Source organism: Microcebus murinus, chromosome 6, assembly GCF_040939455.1.
Source record: "Microcebus murinus isolate Inina chromosome 6, M.murinus_Inina_mat1.0, whole genome shotgun sequence".
Classification (NCBI taxonomy): domain Eukaryota; kingdom Metazoa; phylum Chordata; class Mammalia; order Primates; family Cheirogaleidae; genus Microcebus; species Microcebus murinus.
In genome coordinates, this window is record NC_134109.1 from 68,755,636 (window position 1) to 68,766,863 (window position 11,228).

At 51.2% G+C, this 11,228-nt stretch overlaps 1 protein-coding gene across 2 annotated transcripts; it reads right to left on the reverse strand.

Annotated features, from left to right (window-relative positions):
- Positions 1–1,130: 1,130 nt before the first annotated feature.
- DCAF11 (DDB1 and CUL4 associated factor 11) lies at positions 1,131–9,919 on the reverse strand. Of its 2 annotated transcripts, none has more exons than XM_076004152.1 (14): positions 9,148–9,919; positions 7,995–8,122; positions 7,637–7,764; positions 7,370–7,434; positions 6,963–7,063; positions 6,583–6,729; positions 6,318–6,372; positions 5,897–5,965; positions 5,496–5,553; positions 5,186–5,371; positions 4,278–4,431; positions 2,996–3,148; positions 2,096–2,202; positions 1,131–2,003 (listed from the first exon to the last, which is right to left on the reverse strand). In XM_076004152.1, the coding sequence occupies exons 1-14, from the start codon at positions 9,168–9,170 to the stop codon at positions 1,869–1,871; spliced, it is 1,509 nt and encodes a 502-aa protein (XP_075860267.1). In that variant the 5' UTR covers positions 9,171–9,919; the 3' UTR covers positions 1,131–1,868. The 2 variants fall into 2 exon arrangements, with proteins under 2 accessions (XP_075860267.1, XP_075860266.1); XM_076004151.1 differs by having other exon boundaries at positions 9,125–9,919.
- Between the last annotated feature and the right edge of the window lie 1,309 nt (positions 9,920–11,228).

The window sequence follows — 11,228 nt, forward strand, 5'->3', positions numbered from 1 at the left end:
GATACTAACAATTTGAATACGTCCCCTAATTTGATGCCCTGGAGGCAATATAGGTTCTGGGTGAGATGGGTGGCAACTCTGGGGTGAAGTGGCAGAGGGGCACTTAAAAGCAGATCTGACATGACATCTTCACACTAGGCAGATCAATTTGCAGAAAGAAAACACATGGAGGCCAAGGATATAGACAGTTTATGCTTTTAAAACTACCTACTTTGCTGTGAAATAGTACCCCTTTCATCCTTTGCTATGAAAGCCTGTGAACACTCCTGGATGTGTGTACCCTAGTTTGAAAACTGTCTTAGTCCCGGGGAAAGCTCTAGTCAGAGCTGGATATGAGCCCCAGCTCTCCCCTGACCATCTCACCCAGTTTGCTCTGGGGCATGAGGCTCTAAGGATGAACAGCCCTGATGGGGCCTGGTGTCAGCACCTACCAGGTTCTCTCGGGCTCCGTGTTCATGGGCTGCCTCTTCTGAAGACTGGAACAGCTCCAGGGCCAGCCCCAGAGTAGAGCTGACAAGCTATTATTACAGGGCTCTAACTGAAAATGTGCTTATCCTCCGCTCTCTCAATGTCTACTTGCCAGGAAGTTTCTCAAGTTGACAAGGGGGTACCTATTGCAAGGCTCAGTTAATAAACGATTTTGGTATTTCCCTTCAGCTTGGGGCGTCAAAAAGGTGTTTTCTCCTGCAGAGGATCACACCCAAAGGCTTTGGTGAAACTGTGCTTTCTTTTTTGTTTTTTTGAGACAGAGTCTCACTTTGTTGCCCAGGCTAGAGTGAGTGCCATGGCATCAGCCTAGCTCACAGCAACCTCAAACTCTTAGGCTCAAGCAATCCTACTGCCTCAGCCTCCCGAGTAGCTGGGACTACAGGCATGCGCCACCATGCCTGGCTGATTTTTTCTATATATATTAGTTGGCCAATTAATTTCTTGCTATTTATAGTAGAGACGGGGTCTCGCTTTTGCTCGGGCTGGTTTCGAACTCCTGACCTCAAGCAATCCGCCCGCCTCTGCCTCCCAGAGTGCTAGGATTACAGGTGTGAGCCACCGTGCCCGGCCAAAATTGTGCTTTCTTGAGATGTGAGGATAAAAGACTTCAGATACGATAAAAAGAGAGAGACAGAGACAGATGATGAGCCAGGTTCCCACAGAGAGTTTATTGAGGGAGCCAAAGCCAGTGAGAGGATGGAGTCCTACTTCAACCTTCTTCCTTAAAACTGCTGGCTTCCAGCATTGACAGGACCCTCTGGGAAGGCGGGACCTGCCCGGTATGGGGCCTCAAGGAGGTTCTGGAGAGTCCTGTCTCTCACACCACAGTCTGTCCTACCCCAAAGACCCAGACATGAGAGAACACATAATCCCCACCTAAGGAGAGTGCTGAGGAAACAAGCAACCTTACTCATCCTGTCCTACCCCAGAGGCCTCAGGAAGAAAGGCCAGGACACCTGGCCCTCTGATTGGCCAGTCTAATCCTCAACATGAAGACCTGGGCAGTGGGCCTGGCTGACAGGTCTCTTGAGACCTGACCTCAGGCGTCTACTCTAGGAGCCAACACCTAACATTCAAACATGATTAAAAACACTCAGGACAGTTCTCTTGCTGGCAGAGGCCACGCCCCAGATAATGGCAGTCCTGCCACACCCTGGCCAGAGATAGGGACCCAAGCTGGCTGAGTGTGAGCGTATGAGGAGATCACTCTACCCTGAGGGGAGGATCTTCCAGGGCTCAGCTGGGACTCAGAGGCTGGGCTTCTGTTTTGCCCCATCCAATGTCAGTGATTCCTCCAAACATTCCCCAGAAAGGAGAAAGGGAGGAGGAGGCAGAGAGCTTAACAAGAGGTTCACCCTGTGTGGGACTGGAGGTCAGATCTACTGGGGTGAGGAAAAGGCTGTAGAGGAGTGGGACACTGGGGTTGGAGCACTGGGACATTCCTCGGACTCTGGCATGTCATCCTGGAAGTATTCAGCCTGGCGGTACTGCCACAGACGCAGGTTCCCGTCCCACTGCAGGGCAGAAGGTGGCAAGTAGTCAGGGAGTGCTGTCCCCTCCCAGGTCCAAGACATGTGCCAGCCCCCCAACTCCCCTGCAACCTCACCGAACTGCTGACAATCTTCTCTTCAAAGGGGTGCCAACTGACGTCACGCACACAGGCCTTGTGGTTGGTCAGCTTCTTCACGATGTGGCCACTGAGGAGGTCATACACTGTCCAGGAAAGGCCAGAGTAGAGAGGGGCTGCCACAGGCCTTCAAACTATCCCTCACTTCTCCCTGAGTGGCACTAGTGACCTGCCTCTCACAACTTCCCACTTTCCCATGGGAGCAAGGCCCACACCAGAGACTTGTTTCTTTCCCCTGTTCCCTTTCCCTACCTTAGGTTGAGGGTATGGGCTAGTGAAATGTGGGTATCTTTGACCCTTAGCTAAATTTCACAGGACCTACAGTTAAGAAAATGCAGTGGCTTTACAGCTTTTAGCAATGGAAGACACCACAAAGTGAACGTCATGCTGCTCCTTGTCTGGACAGGATTCATCGTGCTCTTTTGTGCCACAGGTCTCTGTCTGAGTGTCTCCCTCGGAACAGCACTGCCATGGGATCTCATCTCTCTAGCTGTGCTTGTGTTTCTTTTTATGCATTCCTCCTGCTTTAGTGCATGTCCTTTACTACTTGCTGCTGTCTTCTTGTGTCATTTTTTGTCTCCGCTCCCTCCTACCTTTCATCTGCAACTTCTTTCTTTGACTGGCTAAAAAACAGAACTGACTATATTTTTGGTAATCTGTTTTATTTACTGATGAGAATTCTGTGTTCCTTTTCTTAATTTAAAATGCTGATGAATAGAATGTTTTCTCTTTTTCTGTTTAAGCTTCCCCTACTTCAAGCTAAATTAAATTTTACTTGTTGTCACTAGGCTTTTTAAGGTGGTCACTAGTGGTTACAGGCGGAATGCCACAGAAACATTCCTGCCCTTCCCAAGGCCCCTGATCTGACACAATCCTTACCAACCACTTTGCCAGTGGAGCAGCCGCTGTAGATGAACTGCTGGCCCGTGTTGTGAGTGGGGGAGAATCGGCAGCGGATGAGGGTGTGCAGCACTCCGTGGCCCCGGTAGGTCATCAAGGAGCTGTCCCCTGGGAGCTTCAGCTTCCGCCAGGCTGGGTAGGGAAGGAAGGAAAGCTCTATGTTAGAGTGTCTGCTTCTTTTTTTTTTTTTTTTTTTTTTTGAGACAGAGTCTCGCTTTGTTGCACAGGCTAGAGTGAGTGCCGTGGCGTCAGCCTAGCTCACAGCAACCTCAAACTCCTGGGCTCGAGTGATCCTTCTGCCTCAGCCTCCCAGGTAGCTGGGACTACAGGCATGCGCCACCATGCCCGGCTAATTTTTTTTATATATATATCAGTTGGCCAATTAATTTCTTTCTATTTATAGTAGAGATGGGGTCTCGCTCTTGCTCAGGCTGGTTTTGAACTCCTGACCTTGAGCAATCCGCCCACCTCAGCCTCCCAAGAGCTAGGATTACAGGCGTGAGCCACAGCGCCCGGCCGAGTGTCTGCTTCTTGATTGCCCTGCACTCCCAGTCTTTAGCAAAGATCGATGTGCACAGACAATTGCCTTCCAACCTTCAACTGGTACCTCTTTCCCCACCTAAAAGTTGGTAGTCACCAATATGGCCCTGCTGGTTATTATGATACTGAAATGCTTTTGTATTGGTTGATTCTGAGTGACCCCAGACCCCAACCCTAGGAACCTCTGGCCATTCCCATGGTTCAGCAAATAAAGAGTTAATGCCTGGCAAAGGGGGCTGCGGGGGCCGGCTCCAGACAAATACATGTGCCTATGCCAGGCCTTACCAGTGGTTAAGTATTTTATTAATAACTACCACCCTTGACTCTTTTTTTTTTTTTTTTTTTTTTTTTTTTGAGACAGAGTCTCACTTTGTTGTCCAGGCTAGAGTGAGTGCCGTGGCGTCAGCCTAGCTCACAGCAACCTCAATCTCCTGGGCTTGAGTGATCCTTCTGCCTCAGCCTCCCGAGTAGCTGGGACTACAGGCATGTGCCACCATGCCCGGCTAATTTTTATATATATATATCAGTTGGCCAATTAATTTCTTTCTATTTATAGTAGAGACGGGGTCTCGCTCTTGCTCAGGCTGGTTTTGAACTCCTGACCTTGAGCAATCCGCCCGCCTCGGCCTCCCAAGAGCTAGGATTACAGGCGTGAGCCACAGCGCCCGGCCTCACCCTTGACTCTTAACTCTTCAGATCTCAGTTCTGCTTCCACTCTTACCTTTTTTGGGTACTTGCTGCCAGCGATAGTCCCAGTTTTGCTGTGTGGCAGCCTGGCGTGAGGCTTCCATGCCTTCCCGGCTGGAAAAGCGTCGGATATCCCAGAGCTTGATGGTCTGGTCTTTGGAGTTGGAGATGAGATACCGGGCATCACCCTGCGAATCCAAAAATGGATATTGAAGCATCAGAGGCTGCTAATGTCAGTGCCTGTCAGTCGAGTGCCCCCTCTAGTTAAGGGGAAGAAGTCCAATCCTCTGACTTTGCTTGCCTCTTTCTTCATAAAGGTGAGATCACTTTTGATGTTCTGTCTCAGATCCTACCACCTGGCTACATTTTCCTTCCTTTGCCCAGGGCCCTAGCTGGATCTCCTATTTTATCCTGGATTAGAAAATCTTCCGGCTGGGCGTGGTGGCTAATGCCTGTAATCCTAGCACTCTGGGAAGCAGAGGTGGGAGGATCGCTTGAGCTCAGGAGTTTGAGACCAGCCTGAGCAAGAGTGAGATGTATCTCTACTAAAAACAGAAAAAATTAGCTGGGTGTGGTGGCGAGCACCTGTAGTCCTAGCCCCATAGGAGGCTTAGGATCACTTGAGCCCAGAAGTTTGAGGTTGCTGTGAGCTAGGCTGACACCACAGTACTCTAGCCAGGGCAACAGAGCGATACTCTGTCTCTAAAAAAAAGAAGAAAATCTTCCACTTTTCTTATACAGAAAGCCCTGCCCCACTTCTTAAGGAGTAGTGGGTACAGATGGAATTCGTGTTTCCTGGCTAAGCCCCTTCTCCAAACTCCAGCTCTTGCAAACTCTGGCTAAGAAGGAGCCTGTCAAGTTCCTGCACCAGTCCATTTTCACGCCCTCCTGAACAACCAAAACCTTAGTAGCCTGGCTGAGCAATCCTGCCTGCCTGCCTACCTTGCTGTCAATGAAGGTGATGCCGTCCTGGTGTCCAGCCAGTGCACCCACGGGCTTGGGGTCATCCTCCCGCATGGTGCGTCGATCCCACACTTTGCAGATGGCATCATCACCCCCAGAGAACAGGATTTGGGAGCTTATATCAGCAAAGGCCACTGCATTCACATCATCCTCATGGGACTCAATCTAGGCGAGAAGGAGGCTAGGATACTTAAGACGAGAAGGAGGCTAGGATACTTAAGACTTCTTTCCAGGCCTTAGAATAGGCCAAAGACCAGGAGGCAGAGGCTCTAAGTCTCAGGAGCAATACCTGAAGGGTGCGCCGGTTCTGTTCTCGATCAAAGACATACAGGCAGCCATCATTGGCCCTGAAAGGGAAGGGATAAGGAGGTCCTGGAGCTAGGACTGAGAGGGCTGACGTTATATATGCTCTAGAGAGTCCAACTAAGAAATCCTGCTGGGGGCAATCCCTTGTCTACTCTTACACAGGAAATGGAAGAAGAGTTAGCTATGTTTTCAAGGAGGCCTGTGACCTCCCATCTTGTGCTAGAGAAATGGAGAGCAAGAGGTGAAGCAACTCGTAAACACTGACCTTGGAGAAGGGCTGGTGGGTTTCCATAGCTGCCAGTGTAGTCTCTGAAACAGCAGAGCTGATCCCTAGGAGGACCCCCATCTTATTAACTGAGGGAGACATCCCCCATAAACACTCACCCTCCTAGTACTTCTCGTCCATCTGAGGAGACAGCAATGGAGAAGACAGCAAAGCGACGCTCATCTGGCCTGAAGAAAGCAAAGAAGGAGCTAGGTTAAGTGGACTTCCTTTCAGCTTTTGTTAATCTATGTAAACTCTGACAAGGGTTGTAAGGCACATCTTCAGGGAAAAAAGACGTCCTGCTAACATGTGCCAGAATGGGGGTTACCTCAGTGAGAACCCAGAAATAATCCTGCAACCATCTATTTGACCCTTGTCTCTGGCTGAGAGGATGGATGGTTCCCTTCCAGGAACCCACACAGAGAAATTTGCAACCAGTTCATTTTCCCTCTAAGCAGGACTTCCAGCCCAGGAGGTTTGCTCCTGCAGGGCCTTCCTTAAGAAGTTTCTGATGATCTGATCAGAAAGGGAAGCCAGTACCTTAGATCCAGGGCAGTGTGTGTGTCTCCCTCCCCGTAGATATTGCAGATATGAACTAAAAGAAGTGAGAAAAACAAGAATCTTTCAGGGATGGGTAAAGGAGAGTGGAAGCAAAGCTAGGGAAGAGACAAAGGACAAGGGCGTTAGAACACCTTTAGAGTGATTTTCCCAGGACAAAGCATGGAATTCTGGCTCAGAGGAGACAGGCAAATGGAGACCTCAGGCTCCAGGCTAGAGAAACAACAGAAATCTGGTACATACTCACTGTAATCAGACCAACTGGAGTAGAGGAAGTGGTTCCCATCAGGGGTAAATGCCACATCCAGGACGCTCCAGCCTACATCCCGGGCCTTAATGCTCTTGAATTTATGGAAGCGGCCATACCGGCAGTCATACAGTCGGATTGTCTGATCTGTTTAAGCAGGGATCAGGCAGAATTATGGAACACTGTCTTTGTATCCTTCTAGATTAGACCTCTCTCACTCAGTGCATTTGTAGAGTCTGCCCTTTATCATGGGAAACATGTTCTGGCTAGTCATTCCTGAGCCAGGTCTGAGCTCCCCAGGTCTGGGGCTTTCTAGCTTCAGTCAAGAGAAACAATCCTTGTTCCAGGGAAAGGCAGTTTATAGGACCAGTGTCTGGTACCTTGACAAGCAGACATGAAGATCTGGCCATCTTTGCTGTAGATGCCACAGAAAGCCTTCTGAGAGTAGGTATCAATGAAGCCCAGATCATTGGGCAAGAAGCTGGGAAGCAGAAGGAAAGTGAGGGTAAGGGGAGCTCTGGATGAGGAGTGTCCCAATTAGCAGAATCCTAACAGAACTGAAACATCAGTATAGAGCACTCTTCCCTTTTGGCTTTGAGTAGAATCCCTTATCTTTCATCCAGTCCACCACCCTCTAAATTGCTACACTTTTCCACTTCGTGTATTCTCAAAGTTTCAACCCCACTTATCATAAGTATCTCTGAGGCTCCTTTCACACCTACCCCTTCAAATTTAGGAGCTAAGCCTATCTGACCCTCAGAGTCTCTCCACCAAGCCCCATACTCACTGAGACATCACTCGAGACTGTTCTCCGAGGGAGAAGCTTCCCTGGTGGCAAAGGCCCCGTTCTCTCTAAATGGAAGGGATTGGGGAATATTGCTAGCAGAAACAGAGGGCCACTTCAGTCACATCAAGCCCCCTCCTCCAAAGATATTGCTCTTGCTACAGAAATGAACACCATACACAGACCTCCAATGCAGGCTGGCTAACTCTCCAGCCTCAGCACTTGAGGCTTCCTTTTTCTCTGGGGCTGGCTGAAGGTGGAGAGGCCTACCTGGTGCAGCATTCGAGGAAAGCTGTGCTCCTGGGCTGCCCGCCTAAGCCCCAGCCGCCCAGTGGCCAATTCCACTTGTGTCTTGATCTCATTGCATTCCAGCTCCCGGGTGTCAGGGGTTGCGTCCACTGTAAGTAGAAGTGGACAGAAGAAGTTTCATCCATCTTCCAGCCCCAAAGGACAGTCAGAGGAACTGTGCCCAAGCCCACTCAATGTGGCTGAATATACTAGTGCTGTAAGAAAACCCTTATTCCCTGCATTATCACATCTTTCAATTTAACCTACCATTCTTCACCAAAATAAAAAAAGGGTTTCTAATGAAAGTCTTCCAACATTAGGGTCTTGGTGTGCCTCTTACCAGGAGGGTTGTATCTATCCCCGAGACGACCATCCCAAGCACTGTCATGCTCTTCCTCTGAGTCTGAGAGGGCCTGGATGAGTTGTAAATTTGCTGCACCTCCTCCTTGTACCAACCTCACTTGGCCTCTGTGGAGAGACACCCCATAAAGGAGGGGACCCCTTTCCCCAGAACAACCAAATCCAGGAGAATAGCTATCTGGCTCTTAGATCACTTGGTACTCATTTTGAGGTTTGAGACCGACTAGACCAGGTGTCCTCAAATTACGGTCCATGGGCTACATGCAGGTATTTTGGCCCGTTTGTTTTCTTACTTCAAAATAAGATATGTGCAGTGTGCATAGGAATTTGTTCATAGTTTTTTTTAAACTACAGTCCAGCCCTCCAATGGTCTGAGGGACAGTGAACTGCCTCCCTGTTTAAAAAGTTTGAGGACCCCTGGACTAGACCCTGGCTGCTACTTTCAGTCTCCTATAAGACACTGTAGGAAACTGACTCTCCTACTCTTAGAGAAAGAGTGGAGAACCCCAACATACTGTGAAGACTGATAGACTTTTAACATGACTTGCCCAAGCTCATCTCCCCGAGGAGCCACAACAAAGAAACAAAGCCAACTGTACCCTTTTCCAGCCAATTTCTGGTGGTCACTCTCTTCAAGGCATTTTTTCCTCAAGAACAGGTTAGAGTTGGGTCAATTTAAACTTGTTTTTCAAGTAAATCGATGTGGCCTCATATCACATGTCAATGGCTTTACTAAATTTCAACAACCTCCTCCCCTACTCTCACCCCTTCACATCACTCCCTCCAGGCCCACCACTCTTTTTTTTTCTAACTTATTTGGAAAATAGATTACATTTATGTAGTTGTAGCCAGAGAGGCTCCCCTGAACAGCCCCTCAAACAGAAGAGTGGGTCCTTCTGGTGACCCTCCCTAGGCAAGAAGACTGTTACTGGGTATGGAGCTGCCATACCCAATGGGTCATGGGTGCCCAGCAGGAAAAGACTGTTCTGCTCAAACAGAACAGTTGTCCTGGACTAATCCCATTCCCTATCCTCTGTAACTTTTCTGCCTGGAGCTGGTATCAAGGGACTGTGGTGGCACCTGGTGGGGTCACACCGGAGAGTAAGTTACCTGCGGAGGAGATAGGCCAGTACCTGGGCCAGATCCACATCTTCATCCTCCTCTTCCTCTTCTTCACTCCGACGCAGGCCAGCCCCTCTTCGGGACAGGCCCTCAGAGGGGTCTCCGGACCCAGATCCTGCGCTGCTGCTGTTCCGTGATCCCATCTTCTGGTCACAGCATCCTTAGGTCCTGTGCAGGCGCTCCTCCTGTCACCTCCTTGGGTTTGGCGAAAGCAAAGCCTGCTCTAGGAATACCAGGGTCTCCTGAAATAGGGCAGTAGCTATCTCTAGGAGGGTTACCCTTCCTAGGGACGGAGATCCCTTTTCTTAGTCTATGACAACTCCCAAGGATTTGGGAACACAAACCTTCCCCAATCCTGCGAAGCAAAGAAAGCAGAGTGAAGCCTAAAGCGTTACCCTAGCCTGCCAATGATAATCCTTTGATGAGGAATGTCTCAGTTTTCTACCCAAAACTCACCTATCAAAGTCCCTGGACAGGGGAGCGGGAGAGGTGTGGGGAGGTGTTGGACTCCCAGGTAACCTCTTTGGCTGACCAATCAAACCCCCTCGCGGAAGAGAGCGCTCCACTAGCTTATCTCATCTAGCCAATCAGAAATCTTAGGACTCAAAGACACCCCAACACCCCCTACCCGACCAATCAGAGCGCTCCTTTTCGAGAGCCGGCAGCAGCTACAGCCAATGAGGTTAGAATTCGGCCTAACACCCCCCTCCTTCCTTGCCTCACGCCCACGTGGTGTGCCGGGGGTGTGTACACCAAGGGGGGTCCGAAGGCGAGAAGCACCTCCCACGGAAGCCGGCGGTTACCGCCCCACGCGAGACCACCCACCAGCCAAGAGCGCTCGAAGGACCCGCAGCGGCGCGAGGCGCTGTTTACACCGACTGCCGCCACAGCGTCAGCCAACCGATCCTCCGTCACGCGCCTCTTTCGTCACGCACTTCCCGGCTTCCCGGCAGGCGGGCTACAGACGTCACAGGACGCTGCTGACAGCCCCGCCCCCTTGGCCCGCCAACTGGACGGCTGCGCGCAGTGATGGATAGGTGGGCGGGAGGAAGTGTGCGAGGGGGTGAGGGGAGGAGATAGTGCGCGCCCGTGAAGGGCCGTTCACTCGTGGTGGGGAGGAGTAAAAGGGACTGGCAACTTCCTGGATCACAGACTAGGGAACTAGCCAGAGTGGTTGAGAGGCGGGGCTAACAAAAGAAACTGTTGGTGGTTTGCTACTGAGAGGTATTTTAGCAAGGGATACAATTTACCGTCGGTCCCTAATGATCGTTTGCCTTCGCACTTTTCAGACAACGCCCAACGGCCTCGTCTTTCTCCCCCAACACCCCTCCCCTCCCGCCCAGCTGGAGCTATTCTCTTTTCGCTCCAGGCTGTCCTGCCCTAAGGGGTGCCCAGTGTCGCACATGGGGACCCAGGCCTCCCAACCTTCCTTCCGGGTTTAGTTGTGCAAGTCTAGTTCTTGTGGGGTCGGTACTTTCTATACCTCCCCTTACCCCTGGGGCAACTTTTCAGACGATACCTGGCTTCCATCCTCGCTCTTTGCAGACGCTCCCTAATACGCGCGGCTGCCTGGTAGAGCCTTTCCGGTTCCGTCAGTCCCCTCTGACGCTCCCTTGGCCGGCCCCGGTTTGCAAACCTTCCCAAGGCCCTCCGTGCCCTGGGTGCCTCTCTGCTTCGGGCGGTGGCTCCACGGCGTGCATGCGCCCCGCCTCCTACCCCTTCCTGCGGGTTTATGAGTAACTGGCCAAGTCCAAGGCCGGGACTTGCTACGTGTCGGGATCCTAGTCCATGCTGGGGGGGGAGGCGTGCGGGCCGAGTAACCTTGCTCGTGCCGGGCTCAAAAGCCCCAGGTCGAAGTTGAACTTCAGCACCCACCGTGTACACTCCCTTAAACGGGCTGTGAGCTTCCCTCTCGCCCTAGCCCCTTGAGAGCAGGGAGAGGAGCGAGGGCCCTTAGTTCCCCTGGGCCCACCTGGGGTTCCCTCTCCCAGGGAGGGCGAGGGTGTGACGTCTCCTGGTCTCTAGACCACTGGGGCGGCTTCTTGAGCTCGGTGCTTAGAAGGGCCCCATGCTTGGTGTAGTGTTCTGTCAC